At 40.5% G+C, this 20,598-nt stretch overlaps 1 protein-coding gene across 1 annotated transcript; it reads right to left on the bottom strand.

The window, feature by feature from the left end:
• Positions 1–6,440: 6,440 nt before the first annotated feature.
• On the bottom strand, positions 6,441–17,113 carry drg1 (developmentally regulated GTP binding protein 1). Its single transcript, XM_085358183.1, has 9 exons — positions 16,939–17,113; positions 15,262–15,385; positions 14,958–15,133; positions 14,783–14,852; positions 11,147–11,316; positions 10,333–10,463; positions 7,629–7,796; positions 7,361–7,483; positions 6,441–6,796 (listed from the first exon to the last, which is right to left on the bottom strand). Exons 1-9 carry the CDS (start codon positions 16,975–16,977, stop codon positions 6,697–6,699), a joined length of 1,101 nt encoding a protein of 366 aa, XP_085214309.1. The 5' UTR covers positions 16,978–17,113; the 3' UTR covers positions 6,441–6,696.
• Between the last annotated feature and the right edge of the window lie 3,485 nt (positions 17,114–20,598).

Here is a 20,598-nt window from a genome sequence, read left to right as displayed (position 1 = left end):
CTTCCCAGGGTTAAATACCAGGTACATGCGATTAGCTGAACCCGCCACTTGAAAGAAACGTGAAACATCCTCGCAGACCAGAAAGAAGCCTAGCCGCCTTCAACACAAGCACTGAAGACTGAGGACCTGCAAACACAAATCTGCCCGTTTAAATTCATAGATAGAGATCTGAAGATTGAATAGCTCAAGCTAAGAGTAGTTTCACATGGGAATGGGAATAGTTGTTCTCATTTAAAGAATCAGAATCAGAATCAGAAACTTTATTGTCATTGTCATGAGAACAACGAAATTAAGAATGGTCCCCGATCATTGCATCATCCCTAGCAATATCAAAATATAAATAAAACAATAAAATTCAATAAATAAAATAGATAGAATACTTAAAATACTAATAAGATATAACAGTAAAACATTCACATACATTCCCACACACATGCTTCAGACCGTGCATAGATTAACACAAGAGTGGCGTGATGGACATTTTTTTGTAGTATTCAGATGTGTTATTGCAGTTGGATAACAGCTGTGTTTGAGTCTATTAGTCCTTGCTCTGATTGCCCTGTACCGTCTGCCTGAGGGCAACAGTTCGAACAGGGAGTGGCCAGGATGTGAGGTGTCTTTTATGATGTTTTGGGCCTTTTTAAAACAGTGGGCGTTGTGTAGAACTTCCAGTGTGGGGAGAGGGCAGCCAGTGATCTTTTGGGCGGTGTTAATGATCCCTTGGAGTGCTTTCCTCTGAGCCCCTGTGCAGCTAGTGTACCAGATGCATATGCAGTAAGTTAGAACACTCTCAATGGTGGCTCTGTAGAAGGACACCAGCAGTCTCTGTGTGATGTTATTCCTCCTGAGAATTCTCAGGAAGTACAGTCTCTGTTGGGCCTTTTTCAGCAGCTCGGAGGTGTTCACACTCCAGGAAAGGTTCTCCTCTATATTGACTCCCAGGAAGCGGAAGCTTGCCACCCTTTCTACACAGTCCCCATTTATGAATAGTGGTTGGATCTCTGCCTTTTTCCTTCTGAAGTCTATTATGAGTTCTTTGGTTTTTGAAGTGTTGAGGAGGAGGTTATTGGCCTTACACCATGACGTCAGCTGCTCCACCTCGTCTCTGTACGTAGACTCGTCTCCCTTGGAAATGAGCCCCACCACTGTGGTGTCATCTGCAAATTTCACAAAGATGTTGCTGTGGTGGCGAGGAGTGCAGTCGTGTGTGTAAAGAGAGTAGAGCAGTGGACTGAGCACACAGCCCTGGGGTGAGCCAGTGCTGAGACTCAGGGCTGAGGATGTGTGATGGCCAACTCTGACTCTCTGTCTACGGCCCGAGAGGAAGCTATTGATCCACATGCAGGTGCTGTATGGAAGCCCCAGGTCTTGTAGCTTGGCCACCAGTTTGTGTGGAAGGATGGTGTTAAAAGCTGAGCAGTAATCCACGAAGAGCATCCGCACATAGCTACCATGCTCTTCCAGGTGAGTTAATGCAGCATGGAGTGCTGTGGCTACAGCGTCTTCCGTGGATCGGTTTGCTCTGTAGGCAAACTGGTGTGGATCCAGGCTGCGGGGCAGGGCTGCTGTGATGTGTCTGCGGACCAGCTTCTCAAAGCATTTCATTACCACTGGGGTGAGTGCCACCGGTCTGTAGTCATTCAGGCCGGTGATGTGGGGCTTCTTAGGCAAGGGGACTATGGTGGAGGACTTCAGGCAGAGTGGGACAGTCGCCTGTGCGAGGGATTTGTTGAAAATCCTGGTGAAGATCCCAGCCAGCTGTCCTGCACAACAATATTCTTGTCAAGTCTAGTTTGAAAAATAAAAACTGTCTGCTGTGATGTGTGTATCTAGTGAATTAACCTTACTGAACCTGCTTATCCAGTCCTAACTAGTTTTAGTTTGAGAGGTTTATCGAATATTATACCTTAAAGTGTTTTTTATGCTTCACAGCAGAATTTAGGGCTACGTAATCATTGTTTTGAACGGCAGATGGTGAGGTCTTATTATTTTTCACTTTGCACTGCCATGCTGACTGCAGACTGTAGTGTTTATGAGGTCGCCTGACAGACGTCCAAAGCTGCTTGTTGACTGTGGCTGTCTTTGTGTCGATATTTCATGTTCTTCTGCTGCCTCCATCAGTTTTCTCAGAGCATGTTCATTCTTTATTCTGAAGTTGTCGTGACTGTGAGTGCGTATGTTTCTGTGTCCCTGTGCATTTGTTAACTCTATTATAGACTGACCACGTACCCAGAATTTACCCGACCTCTCTCTTAATGGCTTGAGCCCCCTCGCATTGGGTAAGTGGTTAACAAAGTGGATGGATGGATGATTCTGTCACTGCAAACTTTCTCTGTGAGACATTTGAGTAGAATGTATTAGTAACACTTACACAATTACTGTATTTAAAATAGCAGCTACAGCTGAGGAATAACAAATGGCATGGCACCACATCCATAATGAGTTGATTGATTAAAATAAGAGTCGTAAAGAAAGGAGGAGTCTGGTTTTCATATTTCAGATTTATTGGTTTGATGCATTAGTTGGGATTGGACGACACAGACTGAATTTTAAAAGAAATAGCCGACCTCTGCGGAGAAAATGGAGTAATATATTTGATGATCATTTCAAGAACATAAACTCGGGCTGAGACATATTGGCTTGTAAGTTTCAGGCGTTTCTAAGAGTCTCGTCATTTGATTTACAGATCTGTGATGAGTCTGCAGTCCTTACAAACGACACATTGTTTTAATATATGACCTCTACCAGGCTGAAATCACTGGACATGCTCAAAATCACTGAGCACTTATTGTAATTGATCATTTCCACAAACCTCCCATATTTTTTGCTATCCAACTTATAGATAAAAAAAACAAAACACTTTTTTTTATATGAATGCTATGAACCCGATTGCTTGCTTTCACTGTTAAGTTTTCCACTTTATTCAACATAACCAGTAAAAATACACAGAATATTTAGATGGTATTAATGAGCCATAGCCCCACATCTTACTGCATCATGAGATTTTATTAAAATATAAACTAAACACTTGTAATATTATTAAAATTGACCCTGTGGTTATTGATCTTCTTTGTGTTTTTCTACCACACACCACCGCTGTCGTCCAGTCTTATTTACTGCCCTATTTTTTGTGATCATTTCATTTATACATGAATATTTGGAAAAATGCAGAGACATTGAAATAGATATCCAGATAGCTGAGGCAGACAGTGCACACAAGACTCCAAGGTGCTTGGCACAACCATGGACAGAAGATGCACTGCATGGTTAGATCAAGCACAATGGAGTCATGAGCAACGACAAAAAAAAAGTCCAACAGATATTGCACAGATGCAACTCTGCACAAATTGACCAAGCAACGTGCCGTATCGACCAGGTTTTTGTGCAAATGTTAAGTAGCAGGTTTTATTTTTTTCCTGAAAAAAGACACAGCATTGTTAGAATATTTTATGGGTTTTGCTGAAGGACGGTCCTGCAGTCGGAGCTGTCGGCAATGCAAAATTTCAGAAAAATCCAAAAAGTGTGAGAGAAGTGATCTGATCTCATGGGGATGTTTAAAAAAAGAAAGAAAGAAAGAAAGAAAGAAAAGAAATGCTACTGGTTGGTCTACGATCAAAAAAAGATGAAGAGACTTGTAGCTAGGAAGAGCTGCAGAATTAAAAAAAGCGAAAGATTACTCACAGGTCATGGTCACTGCGGGAAAAAAGGGCTACACCCTTCCTGCGCACGAACTGCGTCAAACCCCACCCTCTCGCCCTTCACGCCCAACTCTAACAGAGGAAAAAAGTCACCATTTGATCACTTTTCACTCTTTTAAAACTCAAATCTCAAACATTTTTAAGAAAGGACCTGCAGCAGGCCTGAAAAATGTTGGCTTGATTAAATTTGTTTCCTCATTGGGCATTCCCAAAGTGATCAATGGAAACAGAGTTTGGGTAATTCATCTGTGATCTTATTAGAGTCGCAAGATCTCATAGAGTCCAAGTCCCTGAAATTTTAGTAGTTATTGACTAAAAACAAACCATGCTCCCTGGACACTATTGAATTAAGAATTAGAGGTATAGCTACTTCTCTGTAGTCCATCTGGGGTGCATCTGCCATCTACTAAGAGCAAAGAAAAACCACTCCTAACATTTTAGTCTTAACTATGTTAAGTGTTCCTGTGTTGTGATACCATCAGGCTAAGAGAGCTTCTTTTCCAAAAGGTTTGACAATCTTGTTACCTTCCCTTGTGTCTCTTTCTAGCTCCCTGAGGACATTTTACTACAATGAAAAGGCACGGCACAATAATCAACTTACAGGGCTCAGCAAGTGAAACCACTTTGTGTGATGAAATTACACCATAATGCATGCACCAAACAGGAAAAAAGCTGCCTTTGGAAGTGACCAAATGGCACGAAAATTGGAGTACTTTGGGTGAAGATGGTGGGCGGCGGTGATGAAACAGACTTTTGTTTTTCAGAACAATGAGGATGTTTGAAAGGGATGCAGCGCAGCTGATGGGATGGTTTAATGGGTTTTATGCACAGATGATGATTGTGATACATGATTACGCTTACTTACCTTCTATTTTCCTGTCTTCTTCTGGAAACCAACACGGCTTAAAATACTAAGAGAAGTATTTGAAAAAAGTGCTTTCTGAGCTAAAGCAACAAAACCTAAAGCAACTGTTCTTCAAACCTGACCAGCACAGTATCACTGAAAACAGTTGGTCTCAACCTACTCTGTGTTTAACGGACAACTTTCCAGCTGCTTTCGTTGGAAAGTCTCCTCTACACATTGTCTTTCCAAGAAACTCACCTTTCCATTCGCTAGCCTCAAAGCAAGCGTAAGGCGCAGGTGGTTGAGGGGTGGTGAAGACCGCTGGGTGCTCTGAGCTGTGTCTTGGGGTCTTCCAGCTTGCTCTACTGGAGACAGACTGTCCTGACTGCGTCCTCAGCACCCTTCAAGTCCCCAACTCCTGCCCCTCCTTCAAGCTAGGAGGGGTTGGGGATGTTCTCTTGGGATAGGTGCACTGGCAAGGAGGACTTGGTCAGGCTGGGATTGGATGTAGGTTGGGGAGTCTGAATGGGGGGGCGCCGGTTCCGCATTTCATAAATATTAATACAGAGTCCTCCCTCTCCAAATGGGTAGATTCTTTAATTTTGTTAGAGGGGGAAGTGCTTTATTCACTTAATGGCTTTTATTAGTGCCCAGTGTTCAACTCTTTCATTAGCTAAAGTGCTGCTATAATTTACAGGGTAAAAGGGGGTGGGGAAGAGGCGGTGTCTGGGAAGGGTTGATCCTGCTGCTGCTGCTTCTGCTGGACAGGCAGGCTTCACCTTCAACCACTGCAGCTTTTACTAAAAAGTGGCTTTTGGGCTAAAAGAACTGGAGTCAAAAGATATCAAATACACTCCATGAACCGTTATACTGTCGGTCATGCTGTCTCACTTTCACATCTGTTTTTTTTCCTAAACACATCTGTGCAAATCTAAAGTGTTAAGGATGATCCCGAATTAGACACTGTAACCAATTTATTTTAGAAAAAAGCACAATGTTGATGACACTTCTAACAAATAAGTGGCTTTTTACCTATGAGCAGAGAAAGATTTTGTGGAAACATGCAGTGGATTTCTCTCGCTGGCAAACTGGAATCATTTTTCTTTGCGGTTCCATATCATATTAATTTAGTAAATGAAGATAAAAGCATGCATTTTTTTGCAATACTATATCCAATATATGATAAAATGCCTGCATTTGATGTATACATATTAAATATACTGTAAGGGTCTCCTATTTAGCTTGGCAACATCTTTGCATGGGTTTTGCACACACGCTTGATAATTAAAAAACAAAACATGAGTATCTTTCATGTTTGGACTGCTTGATTTCACTCTTCAAATTTCTAATCCAGCCATATTATACCACAGTTTACATGCTTGGTGTCATCCATCGCATTCATTCATTAGCTTCTGGTACTCGCACTCCGAGTGGTCTTGTTGTAACATACGGACATTAAATAACACCAACTTCCAAGAGTGCACCCAGTGCCAATAAAAAGCAGCTTTATTTTGCTCTGTGGAGTTTGGCTACTTGTGAACATCCCAACAACCCTCAGACTGCATCTGAGTGAATGAACTTATTAACCTGAGTGGCCGTCCCCACCAGAGAGCGGGGGAGTGGGTGGGCCACCAGTTTGAATAACTATCCCCATCATCAATGTCATATAAATCTCTTTCCCCCCCTCCCCCCTCTAAGCCACAGTTAAATGTTAGCCATAATGCTGGCTGCGGGTACGCATCTGCAACATTTCTGTCGGATTTTTCCTAAAAAACCAAATTTAGCACAACACAGAACACTCCTGGTTACACTTTTTGATAAAGTAATAAATCTATTATCTGAATAAAAGCACAGAATAATAAAAAGCATAAAATAACAGACACATTGAGATTCCACTGTGATTTTATTGTACAGTTCTTTTAGGAGTCAATGGAAGCCTTAACCAATATTCAATATGAACTATTCATGGTGTTAAGTACTGTGTGTTACTTTAAATATGACACTTTAACCTGCCATTGTTTTAAATCAATGAAAGCAAAAACAACAGATGCTGTAATGACAGACATGTCCGGTAGTTTATTGAGCAGCTGTACAGAACACTTTGTGATAACATGGGTCATGCAGTGAGCATTAAGAATCCTTTTTTTTTTTTTTTTACTTTTTCACCAGCTGGATAACATCTTCATCCTCCATCACATGGTCCTTGCCCACCTTTTGAGGGTTGTGCTTTACAGAGGAGCCCCAAACAAGTGCACTGAAAGAAAGAGTTAAGAAAAGAAAAAAAAAAAAAAAAAGAGTTTGATCCTGGTTGACTGATGATTCGTTCAAGAGTGTGAAAAGAAAAGATATCAGGCCATTATAAAGTAGCCCGACAAATCATTCTTTGCTACAGCTCTATTATAAAGGAACCTACTGGGTATGTGACATCCTTAAGGAGCAAAAGCTTCCATGTGTCACAGTTTTACCCGTCCGTTCCCTTGAGGATGGCTAATGCTCAGCAGCACTAACATAATGAATGATTGACGATGTTATCTTCCCAGGGCCATTTAGAGATGGTGGTGCAACACGCGGTCACATGTCTAAAAATCAAACGTTCCAGTGATGGCAACATTTAGTCTGGTAAATGTTGCCATTAAGGGAGGTGATAGAGTCATGAGAAAAAGAATGTCCACCCAGTTTTAGTTTTAAGGTTTTGACGCATAAAAACACATTAAGAATAATCTGATCAACACCACACTCTAAAATCACTTACATATAACCTCAGATGACAAAAATATTTTTAAAATATTAGCATTTTAGCTAAGGCAACTATACTCACTACTTAAATTCTTTGATGAGGTTTTTGTGAATCTTCATGCAGAAATCCTCCACTGAAGTTCGGTCATTGGGGAGCACAACAGGAGACGTGTAATCAGGAAGCTGGCCTTTGGGTTTGGTGTAGCTGTAAGTAAACGTATCATCTCAGTAACTTTTTCCAGTTTGAACACACAAACACTTCAATTTTCCAAAGACTTGCTTTAAATCTATAACTGACTTTCGCCGCATTCACAGAATCTTTTGCAGGTTGTATTGATGGAAATTCTTACATGCGCACAAGCCTTAAGTAGTCCCACATCCTCTCCAGCAGGTCATCAAAGTTCCAGCGGTGGTGGGCTGAGATGGGCACAGTGTGGGGCACTTTGTAGATGATGTCGAGCTCTTCAATGGAGATCTGGTCGATTTTGTTGAGCACATAAATGCATGGGATGTAGACGCTGTTGGGACAGGGACAGAGTCTGTAAGTGAAACCACTACATACTCAGTTATACTAAATAATCCAAGAAATAAAATGGTGAATAAATGAGTCTATATTTTGGTGCAGCATGAAGCCTTCTACTACATTTACTTGTTAACTAACATGTCAGCTGATACGCAAATGTTAGATATTACAACTAATGCCATTTGCCTAGCACAGGGTGCACGCGGTCTCAAACAGAAGATTTACAAATCAATTACTTTTGGCAGAATAACTCCTAATGAATATCATTATAAATTCATAGAGCTTGCAGTAAAAGTAAGATCAGGTGACCTTGAACTATCCCTCGGTGTTGCTGCTGTTGGCTCAGAATAATGCACGACCTCCCATAATGCATTTGCCTCTTTCACTCCTCTTGCACTTACATGCGACTAGAGTAAGTCCTTTTTTTGCACTCTGTCACAGTTTGTGCTTTGCCATCTCTGTGCTTTTCCCTTTCCCCTCACAGCAGATGGCTGCTCCACCCTGAGCCGCGTTCTGCCAGAAGCCTCTTCCTGTTGAAAATGAGTTTTTCTTCCCACTGATGCCAAGTTTGTGTTCATAAGGAAATCGCTGAATCACTGGGGTTTGTCTATAATGTTGTCTTTAGCTTAAAATATTAAGTGTCTTGAGACCATTGTGATGATTTGGTGCTACATAAATAAAACTGAACTGCATTGTCAACTATACACTCTAGTATACTCTGAGTCACTGACATGCTCTACTGTTTCTACTACATTTAGTAAGACATTTAATTCCTTTATTCTGCTTGTTGATTTTGAGATATTTTGTTTTTCATATAAAGCTTAATATTTTCATTTAAATGTAAACTTATCTTAATTTATTGTATTTATTTTTTAACTTCAAATTACTTTCTGCCTTATTTCTTTTGACATATCTTATTTTATCGATCTATATACTGTTTAAGCACTACTGCCTGATGTGGAGTTTACACGCCTGGGTTCTCGCTGTACTTCCTTCCAGTCCAAAGACATGCAGTTAGTGGGTTTAAGTTAATTGGTGATTGCAAATTGGCTGTCTGTGTCGGTGTGAATCGTTGTCTGTTTCTCCGCGTTAGTCCTGCCACAGACTGGTGTTTTATCCAGGGTGTACCCCACCTCTCTATGGTAGCTGTGATAGCCTCGAACCCTCTGCTACCCTGAATTGGATAAATGGAAGAGAATGGCTGGATGGATGGAATAAATAATGTATATTTCATTCAATTGTATAACAGGTGGTTACAGTTTCCACTGTGTCCATTTTCCTCCCAAAGTTCAGTAATTTTTTGAAGGAAAAAGTGTTTACTTTTCACAGGAACATTTGACTTTATTTTTTTTAGATGTATATTAAGTAATTTTAATCATGTTTAAAATATGTAGTGCTACATTTCCTTTTGTTAAGACACCTCTCTTCAAATAAATACTGTAAGTATACAGGCAAGGAGGGGGCCCCACCTAGTGCTTTATGCAATTACAGTTAATAGGCCCATAGGCTTCTGAATTATGAGAATTTTTAAAAATATTTTGCCCTTATGAAACATCACAGTGGATTTTAACTCAATTAAATGTGAATGAAAGCCAGAATTTCATCATTAATTCAAGGGATTTTCACAAAAAACCCTTCTCTGCTCAGGTTCAGCCAAATGCTGCAAAACTGATCAGACAGAGCTTTGCAGTGCAAATGGATGATGACCCAAAGCATACTGCAAAAGCAATGACGAGTTTCTCAAGGGAAAGAAATGAGACATTTTTCAGTGGCCAAGTCACCTGATCTCAAATCAGTAGAGCAGCTTTTCAGTTATTAAATACAAAAGTGAGGGCAGAGAGACCCACAAACAAGCAGCAGCTGAAGGCCGCTGTGGTAAAAGCCTAGTGGAGCATCTCATGGGAGGAAACAACATCTTGTGATGTCCAAGGGTGACTTCAAGCACTCACTGCAAGAATTACAAAAAAAAGTCCTTGTATTTAAAATTATGTTTTTCCAATTACTTTTCAGGATTGTTTAGGATTTACAGCATTAAGAAATGCTGTAAATCCTAAACATGTAATGCATTTTTTGGCCAAATCCCTTACAATAAAGCTGACAATAAGTCCGGACTTCAGACTTTGATTGGCCAGTCTTAAGATCCACATGGGGTGTACAGGATTTAGACATTATTTAAAAAATATTCTATAGACATAGTGTTTGATAAATTTGTTTCCGTGCAGAAATTGTAGTTTTTATTTTATTGTATTGTGGTCTTTCTCCTAGTTGCTTTTTTCAGAGGAGGGACCATGCTCAACTCCACATATCTCTGATCCCATATTTGTTGACTTCTTATATTAAGATAAAAACCTTTGAGTCATCTAAGTAAGATTAAAACAGGAGTTCTCCCAGATGCTGCCTAGCACATAAACAGCATATTTAAATCCATCTGTAGTGGGAATGATGGGAGTGTTAAATAGGATTTCAGACCGGCAGGCCACACCCACTGAGAATGACTAAGAAAGGCCCATTGTGACACTTCAGCAGCTCACCGATTTCCCTCCACCACATCGATGAGGTCATCAGCTGTGGAGTCACTGCGCAGAGTGATGTCGGCGTTGTGGATCTTGTACTCTGCCAAGATACTCTTAACTGTTTCAGCGTCAAGCTCACTCTGTGCACACTGGAGAGAGAAAGAGAGAGTGCATGTGGATGGATGACTTAAAGTAACACAAAAAAGCAAGAAAATAGTCATTAAAAAAGTCACAATTTAAAGATCTGTATTAATCAATTATTACATATTAGAGTCAGCAATACAATAAAAATCCATATGTTCTAATCCATGTGGCATCACTACCCATTTCTGCATCTAAATGCTCTGCTGAATTAATAAAAGTGGCTGCTCTCCAAGGTGTTACAATAAACTGCAAAATATGAAAAACATTCAGCTCTGGACATAAACGAAAAAGGGAAAATTAAATACCACCCATGTTTGTTTGATTAGAGAAAATGGGATAGCTGACATTCTGCTACCTCATGATGAGCTACAGAACTACTGTTAGGCTAACATTAGCGCAGGTAAGCTGTAGCAAGAGGGTTAAACTGTTCTCGAAAGTACAGATAGACACAAATGCCGGACAGGAGGATAAACACAAATAAAGGACAAAACATCAAAATGTCTGGGACTGTGAGATTTTAAAAACTTAGCTTGGAGAACACATTACACTTGAATGTAGAGGCTTTAACTTTAATGACAAGTAAATGATGTTTTAAGTATCAGTGTAATTGTTCACTTGAGTTTTTAATTCTAAAGTGAAAACTGTAAGTGCGAAGTTTCATTTAGTGTGTTTATTATATGAGACGTACCGTAGCGGTAAAGTTGATGCCTCCTTTGTCCTTTTTCTTGAAACCAATGTTTGGTGGTTGCTTGTTAAGCCGAATGCCAAAGCCTTCCAGCTCATGTTCTATTAGCTTCTTATGAAGAAGAGGCTTCAACACATCGAGCACTATCAGAATCAGATTGCAGGTTCGAGCCACTGTGAGAGAGCGGAAAAAGAAACAATAACATCAGTCAGAAATGTGTAAAAAGAAATCCCAGTTGAAGTACACCTGTTCAGCTGCTCGTTAATGCAAATATGAAATCAACCAATCACAAGGCAATATTTAGACATATAGCCAGGTAGGTCATATGGGTCAAGACGACTTGCTGAAGTTCTAACTTGAGCTTCAGAATGGGGATTTAAGTGACTTTGGTTTTTGATGCAGGACGAGCTGGTCTGCATTTCGGAAAAAGCTTTCAGGATCAACAGAATTGTCTGAAAAAGGGAAAATATCCAGAGAGTGCTGTGAGGAGTGCTTTTTATGGAAACCAAATGACCACTCCATAAACACATGGCACAATACAGGAGGGAAAGCTCAACAGAACAAAACAAATGAACTTAAAGGAGAAAGCACATTTTTTGAGGATGCCAGTGTTCACATTTTGGACCACGAACACAGACGGTTTGAGAGACGAGTAAAGAAGTCCATCTACATCCACTGTGAATGTCTGTCACTAAACAGAGGTGGTGGGTGTGACACGAGTTATCAGCCACCTACAATGCAAATTTGAGAAACTTTCCCGAGCATTTCCACACCCACTCTCACCTTGCCTCAGGTGACCTCGATAGCTCATATGAGGTGCAAGAAATGTTTTCACAAACCTAAAGAAATCTGGTTACCTTCTTTTCAAGCACTTAAGACTACCATGACCTGTAAAATCTACATAGACCACTGAGCACTATTTAAAATGTCACAGCCTACCTAGGTATTGTTGCAGCAGGATAGCACACCATGTCACAAAGCATCTTAAAACAGATTTTGTAAACATGACATTAAGTTGTCAGCAGCTGATAAATCTGCAGCAACTGTGTCACGTTATCATGTAAATATCTGAGGAATGTTTCCAGCACCTTGTTGAATCTGTGCCACATAGAATGAAAGCAGTTCTAATGGAAGTACCACAACCTGGTACAATGAAAGCGTAACTAATAAATTGTCCAGTGAGTGGATAAAGCTGAGGTTCACTGCCTGGCCATAATGGTCAAAAGAAATCTTTGAGCAGGCTTGCACTTTTTGATGCCAGAGAAAAATGTAACAGTAATGAAGAGGCTCATGAAAGGAAGAGCTTAAAACACCAAGACTTTATTCAAGAGTGTAGAGTGAAAGGGTGGCAAGTATGTCTGTTTCCTCTAGAAGTGGGGTGTGGAAGGTTCCCAGTACAGTCACTGTAGATGGCACTCACTACACTCAGAGTTTCAGAAAATGAGCGGAAGACAGCTGTATGCAGGATGGTGGAAGCAGCAGAAAGAGCCTCTTATGGGCTCTGGTGTAAAAGGGAGGTGTAGGGTTGGAAGTGTGGAGGTGGTGGGCAGTGATTTGGCCATCGCTGCTGACACGCCAGATGGAGGGTGTTGCAGTTAAGGGTTGAAACGCCAGGTTAAGCCTGGGCATGACATCAGCTCCAGGCCAAAGGCCACAGTCAATCTGTAGAGCATCAGCAGTTGTGTTTTAAGCAAACTTTAGATAAAGACGTGAAACATTGTCTCACTGAAAATCATTGATTTTAGTGTTCTCGCATCTACAAATACAACATCTTATGATTTAATTTGTCTATAAATATATACAGGAGAAAGCTAAATTCTAGTAGCACTATTAGTAGTGCTGCCATTAGGGCTGGGCCATATCATACCGTTCACAGTAATACCGGTATAATGTTGGGCAACGATAAGAAAATGAAATCTCGCGATAGAATATGGGTAAAACGCGCATGTGCAGTGCCTTTGTTTTCATACGCACATGGCGGAAAAAGCATGGCGGCGACGGAGAATGAGAAGGGCGAAAGCGGATCGTTGAATGAAACGGATGAACCAGAATTGGTTTGTAAAAATGCTGCAACTTCAGTGGTGTGGAACTGGTTTAGCTTTCGTCTGTCAGATACACAACAAAGCACTATTTTTGGTAGAGCATGCTAGTGGGCCGTCGTTATTACCATGTTTTTTGGAAAATGCGGCACCCCTAAAATCAATCCTTTGATTTTTCTGAAAATCGACAGTGCCCCTTATAATCCTGTGTGCCTTATGTATGAATTCTGGTTGTGTTTACTGACCCATCCATCCTCATCCGCTTTGTCCGGGGCCGGGTCGCGGGGGCAGCAGCCTAAGCAAAGAGGCCCAGACCTCCCTCTCCCCAGCCACCTCCTCCAGCTTATCCGGGGGAATACCAAGGCGTTCCCAGGCCAGCCGAGAGATATAATCTCTCCAGCGTGTCCTGGGTCTGCCCCGGGGCCTCCTCCCGGTGGGACATGCCTGGAACACCTCACCCAGGAGGCGCCCAGGGGGCATCCTTGTCAGATGCCCGAACCACCTCAGCTGGCTCCTTTCGATGTGGAGCAGCAGCTGCTCTACTCTGAGCCCCTCCCGGATGGCCGAACTTCTCACCCTATCTCTAAGGGAGAGGCCAGCCACCCTTCGGAGGAAGCTCATTTCTGCCGCTTGTATCCGTGATCTCGTTCTTTCGGTCACTACCCACAGCTCATGGCCATAGGTGAGGGTAGGGACGTAGACCGACCGGTAAATTGAGAGCTTCGCTTTTACACTCAGCTCCCTCTTCACCACGACGGACCGGTGCAGCGTCCGCATTACTGCAGCTGCAGCCCCAATCCGTCTGTCGATCTCCGGCTCCCTTCTCCCATCACTCGCGAACAAGACCCCGAGATACTTGAACTCCTCCACTTGGGGCAGGAACTCATCCCCGACCCGGAGTGGGCACTCCACCCTTTTCCGGCTGAGAACCATGGCCTCAGATCTGGAGGTGCTGATCCTCATTCCCGCTGCTTCACACTCGGCTGCGAACCGTTCCAGTGCGAGCTGGAGGCCCTCACCCGATGAAGCCAATGGTTGTGTTTACTGACCTCGAAACGATTTTATGTCGTACACGGCGCTTGAAAATCTGTCAAATGTTTTAGTATGACTTTGCTAAGCTACAAACCCACAGCGCTTGATGGATTGTCGGAGCATTACGGCTATCGTAGGCAGGCGCCTCGCTGAGTGATACGTACTGTGCTTCAGCATAATATTACGGTATTGTGTGTGTATAACCTCTTAAGTTTAGTGGATATTATACATGGTTATGCTGAGGATATGTCGGCCAATTTCCACTGGAAATGCCTTTTGGTTTAACTGTCAGCAAGGAATTTGCATTTGCACTGTTAAATTTTTATAGAACTTTAATGCACATAAAAAACAGCTGCTTGTTTAAGTGAAAATACATTGATGGTTTTTTTTGCACTAATAAAGTTGTGGAGTTGTAAAGTATTTTGTCTAGTGTCAATTATATCGTCAGTTATATCGTTATCGCAAATTTTCAAATGTATATCGTGATAAATATTTTTGGTCATATTGCCCTGCTCTAACTGCCATTGTATTTCCCTCCAAGCAGATTCCACTGTAATCAAATCATTACCTGCGATGACCTGTCGGCCTCTGCCCTTTCCATCTTTGGCGCCCTCAATGATTCCTGGGAGATCCAGGAGCTAAAAAGGACGAAGTCAGAAAAAGAAAAATATAAGCAAATAACTTAAACCTTATCACAGCATGAACAATATTCCAGATTTTGAAGAAAGCAGAAACTCTTGTACCTGAATTTTAGCACCTTTATACCGAATGACTCCAGGTACTGTTGTTAGAGTGGTGAACTCGTAGGCAGCAACCTCAGAGTATACACCTGCAAGGTTACTTAGCAGTGTAGACTTTCCTACAGAAGGAAAGCCGACAAAGCCGACACGAGCGTCACCGGTTTTCGCTACATCAAAACCTAAAAGTTGGAGGAAACACATGAAAAAAAATCAAATATGCATTAGCATTCTTTGCCGGGCAAAAATAAAGAAATATTTAAAACAAAATTTTGGTAACATCATTAGGACACAAGTATCCTGATCTCACCTTCTCCTGTCCCACCACCGCTGCCTCCTTTAGGTGTGATGAGTTCCCTTCTGAGTTTGGCAAGACGTGCTTTGAGCAGACCCAAGTGGTGAGCTGTGGCCTTGTTCTTCTGCGTCCTGGCCATCTACAGTGAACAATAATACCAGTCTGCATGAGAACTTTCTAAAAAACATTAAGTAAGCAGTTTTTACTGACTGCACTCAGGTACAGTCATGGTGAAACTTAAAACAGAATAGACTTATCCTTTACAATTCAAAGTTTAATTTTGCCCATCTGGATTTACTGTAATGTCAGTGCAGTAACAACACAGTAACAACACTATAAACCTGGTCCCATTCTCTCATGTTGTACAGTTTTTACTTTATGCCAACTTAAATGCAAGAGTTTCTTACATTTGACATGCAACTTTAACTCAAACTTACATACTTGAATGATCATAGTTAAGGCAAAGAGTTTTTTTTAACCCTAAATTAACAGATACTCATTCATTTTATTTAATAATCCTAGTTTTTCTGTCCATTTGATAAATAATACAGTTTAAAGCATTTAATGTGGGAGGAAACATTTTTAATAGGCAGAAAAGTCCTGGCCAAGATCAACACAACTGTGTTTCTCTGCACATTAAAATGTACACCTAGTGCTGGTCTCAAGTTAAAGATAAATGGGTAGGTTGTGACAGGGAGGGCGTCCGGTGTAAAGTCTTTGCCAAATCAAACACGTTAGCTAGAAATGTTACTAGTGACTTACAAGAACTGCTACCGGTACAACTGACCAGCAGGGTGGCTGCTAATGGCCAAAGACTGAGAAAGAATAGTAGGGGAAGGCATGTTTGGAGGCAGTAAAATAGAAGGCAAGATTTTAAATGTAGGAATTATGGCTGGTAAAGTGAGAGAAATGGCTAACAAAGGAAAGGATGTTCAAGATGGATCTGCCAGGCAGGGAGATAAGAGGACGACCACAGAGAAGACCGATGAAAGCAATGATCTGCTGTGGCAACCCTTAAAGAAGACAGTGAAACAAGTAGTCTTTGCACTGCAACCTGGAGAGTTTCCTTTTACTGCCTCTGATAATACAGTAAAGTTTCCATTAAAAACTAGAAAAGGCATTTTCTGAAGAAACTGCAGCGTGAATGCCGATAGCTGAATGTTTTGAGCTGAAATGAAACAATTGCTGAATGTTAAGCTAAAGTTAAGTTTAAACTAAACTAAAAACTTAAACAAAAACATTCAGTGTAATTTAAAGCAAGTACCCCTGCTGGTACGAACTCTTATGTTCAAATTTGAGGCTTTCTCAATACAACAACAGACGGCACACCATACAAAGATCATAATATATGGATACGTGTGAATTAAAAGACAACACTGTCGTTTTAAGTTAACTTGTATTGAACAGTTAACGTGTACACATTATTTAAAGGCGAACTTGTTACTTGTTACCACCATCAACCTGCACTAGCACGTCCGTTACACTGTCTTATATGATTAGTAATGGATTCACAAGTTCACTGACTGGGTAAAGCAACTTTATATGCACTTTGTGGCCAAAAGAAAAAATGTGAGTTAGAAATATTAAGAGCAAAACAAAGCCCGGCTGTAATATTTTTGCTAACGCTAACAGCTTGTGGCTAGCTTAAACGTGACAGTCAGCGGGTTAGCCCGCCCGCTGTTTCCATCTTACCTCATTTTCAATTTCTGCTATTTTGGCGAGTATACTCATGGTGACGGTGTTCCCCGTGTAAAATTCACGTTACCGATTGAAACTGAAAAGGTTTTACATGGAAGTTGGCAAAGTTATTGGGGTACTTTAGCATGCACACCACACGAACGCGGTGGTGCGGTGTTTCCAGGGAAATCTCGCGAGAACCCGGACAGAGGCGGGGCGTGATACCCGGTGCGTTGACCAATGACAGCCCGCGTTCACTCACAGGTTGCTCACTGAACAAAAAAGAGAAACGCCAACGCAGCATGAGCTTCCATAAGTGCAAATGCTTCATTTGCGAATCAGGAAGGTGGAATTTAGTACAACTAAAATTTCAAATAAAATGTATAAACACAAGTACTGCTATAGTACGGCTATGGATAATGGAAAATTCCATTATTCATTTGGAAAGGTTGTTCTACTTCACTGGATATCAGGAAAAAAAACGTTTAGTTAACTTGCTTGATAAATCCCAGTTAGCTCTTCGAGGAAAAAAAAATCTTTACGTCAAAACGTACAACAAAGCTATTAAACACAATATTTTATTAAGAATTAATGAGGCCTGTGTGCCTGTGCAGATGAGCATTGGCTTGTACTTTTCTCAAGTTTCGGATGTTTCTGAGTTGTGAGGAGACATCGTCGCTCTAAATTGATTTAAATAACTGTTTTACGCTGTAAAACAGATTTAATCAGTGTCTAGCTGAGAATGTACCACTGTTGTCTTATATCGTCATACAAAAGTTGTACCTAAAATACTGCATGAGTACATTTACTCAGGTTGGATAGTGCGCTTTTATTTATTTTGCTCTTTTATTGAAATAATCCACAAGTTAAATATTAGAAGTGCTTTTCAGTATAAAACAAAACTATTTAACTACACATGAACTAAATTATCGTCTCCTAAATTAGGTTATGAATAAAAAACACCTCTATAGAAGAAAATTTTGATGAAAAAATAAGCTCGTGGGCCACTTCACTGAGTACACCTTAGTGATATGAGGTTAGAATACCCTTTGCCTTTTGAATAGCCTTAATTCTTCGTGACACAGATTCAACGAAACGCCGGAAACATTCCTCAGAGATTTTGGTCTATGTTGAAATGATCACACAATTGCTGCAGATTTTGCAGCTGCACAACCCTTTATGAGAATCCCCCATTGCCACATCCCAAAGGTGCTCTATTGGATTGAGATCAGACCATTTGAGTACAGTCAACTCATTATCAGTCAGTATGAGATGATCTGGACTTTGTGACATCATGTGTAATCCTCCTGAAAACAGCCATCAGAAGATGGACACACTGTGATCATACTGAAGACCGACCGATATATCGGCACTGCTGATATTATGAGTTATGTTATGAGTGGTAATGTTATCAGTTTTCATGTTGCATAGTTTGTCCACCAGAGGGCACTCTTTAACGTCTCTGCTGGCACCAATGACTGTCATTGGTTGGCACAAACACGGCAGATCTAAGTAGAGTCAGGCAGAGCATGAACGAGTAATCCAGGACTTGCTTTGACAATAAAATATGATTATTTTTAAACTGAATTGGAAGGACTCATAAATAACATAACAGATATTATGGAAATTTGTTTATATTTCATGTATCGTATTTCATGTCACCCATCAGCCCGTCTAGCACCAATAACCACGCCATGTTCAAAGTCACTTGAATCACCTTTCTTCCCAATTCTGATCCTCCGTGTGAACTTCAGCAGGTTGTCTTGACCGTATCTACCTGCCATGTGATGTGTATCATATTTAACACATGGGTTTTTGTCTTATTTATGAGCTGTTGAAAAGGTGTACCAAAAAAGCATCCAGTGAGTGTATAACTGCATATAAAGTCAAAGTATTGCAAACTGATGCTTCGGTAAGATTAATATAATATCACATTTGTTTAATAATAATTACATTTATTCAGGTAGACGTTTAAATACTGTAACTGGATTTCTGGTGTATAATTGTAAAATTGTTGCATGCTAACTTTTAAGAAATAATCAATTCTACCTTTCTGCTTCTAAATAAGAAAAATCTTATAACTTTGTTATATACTTAAGGACTATGCCTTTACTTTTGCCAACACAATGGCAACTCTGGCTATATCAAATAACCTAATGTATGTCATAGCGAGCCTATTTCTTTAGAAGATCTACAAAGTCTGTGGTGCACTTTACCTGGAGCGTACATACTGATGAGCACATTGTCTACAACACTGGTTATTGCACTGAACTGTGTAACATCTTTCTACAAAAGCACATAAGATACAAACCCACATTTAAATGCACACAAAAAGGATGGAGACCGGTGAAATTGTATATTTTTATTGTTTAATTCTTTATCGTTTAAGTCGCATACAGTATAGTCTGTCATTGGTTTCTATGCTGCTAAAGTTTGTGGACGGAACATCTGTGTTTTGTCAACTCTCTGATTGATTTATTGGTTAATGAGTGAGCTGGTTGAACAAGACCTGTGATGGATCTCCTCTGACCCATGCAATGCTCTGTGAACCTTGGAACGGCTGTTTTAAAAATACACAACCATTATGGTCGTATACTGAGTAATAATGCATAAAAGGGTATGTTGGACACATCAGGAGATCTCACAGTTCATATGTAGCTACTGTGCATTAATGACCAAAGTGGATATATGAATAAAATCAGAATATATGTTAAATCAATTGTGGACCGTAACATTTCCAAGTGTAGTAAATGCCAATCACATTTACCAGCCCTGCTCTTCCAGCTCATCCCGCAGTATCATCCAAAGCGTATGCTGTAAACGATAGATGAAGTGTGAAGAATACCACAGTTTTTAAATCACACTGTTTGTTAATTATGTTCAGGAAAAAGTCTCACAGACAGTTTTATGTATCTTAACTCCAGTCCGAGATATCCTTACCGTGTGCTAGTTATGCTGAATCTGCCTCTTAATCGATCCCACGTTGTTGTTTGTTTAGTTTTAAGAGGTGTGCTTCTCCTCATTAAAGTATATAAAAATAGGCATTTACTTTTTAAAAGGTAGATATGGTTATGGTTTTGTTGTTCAGCATTTGATGGCAGCAAGCATAAAGAGCACAGGTAAAAGAAAAAAAAAGGACAGGAGGTGAGACACAGCGAGACTGGGGGTTAATTAGTAAATGTATGATCACTCAGTAAGTTTCTAAAGACTTTTGCAGGTCTAAGATGATGCTTCTTTGTGAGAAACAGAAATAGGGCTTCGATTTGAATCATTAACACTAGCCACAACTCGATAATTGACAATAATAAACCCATGCCCAAACATTTAAAATGTTCTTCTTTTAATGAGCAACGTATCTTTATATCATATCTTAGTCAGCATTGAAGTGCATTGATTAAAAAGTAAGTGCAAGTACAGGTTCTGATGCATTCATTTTTACTAGAGGATTAAATTATTTGCAACGTGGCCCCAAAAAATAGTCATTCTACAGGGGCACTCTGCAAAGGAAAACCATTATAGTTGATGCTGTTTCTAACCTAAAAGATATATGCTGTTTTCCTCATTTCAAGCTTTTAAAGTTATCTCTGAGTGACAGTGTGTAGGAGCGATTTTCATCTGGCTTCTGCTGTCAGCTCACTCCAGTCCGTAAACCGCAGCATTTTTCCTCAATATCAC

Source organism: Diplotaxodon limnothrissa, linkage group LG7 (genome assembly GCF_057381915.1).
Source record: "Diplotaxodon limnothrissa isolate DT_005_m linkage group LG7, D_limnothrissa_male_GT1.1, whole genome shotgun sequence".
Taxonomy (NCBI): domain Eukaryota; kingdom Metazoa; phylum Chordata; class Actinopteri; order Cichliformes; family Cichlidae; genus Diplotaxodon; species Diplotaxodon limnothrissa.
This window is presented reverse-complemented; position numbering and strand designations above follow the sequence as displayed.

Bases quoted from the DNA above. Each gene is read 5' to 3' on its own strand.
- drg1 (XM_085358183.1), bottom strand. From the start codon at position 16,977: ATGAGTATACTCGCCAAAATAGCAGAAATTGAAAATGAG. The intron at 15,134-15,261 runs GTGAGATCAGGA...TCCAACTTTTAG, and splicing joins CGGTGGTGGGACAGGAGAAG to GTTTTGATGTAGCGAAAACC. The intron at 7,484-7,628 runs GTAAGAATTTCC...GTTTACTTACAG, and splicing joins TACTTAAGGCTTGTGCGCAT to CTACACCAAACCCAAAGGCC.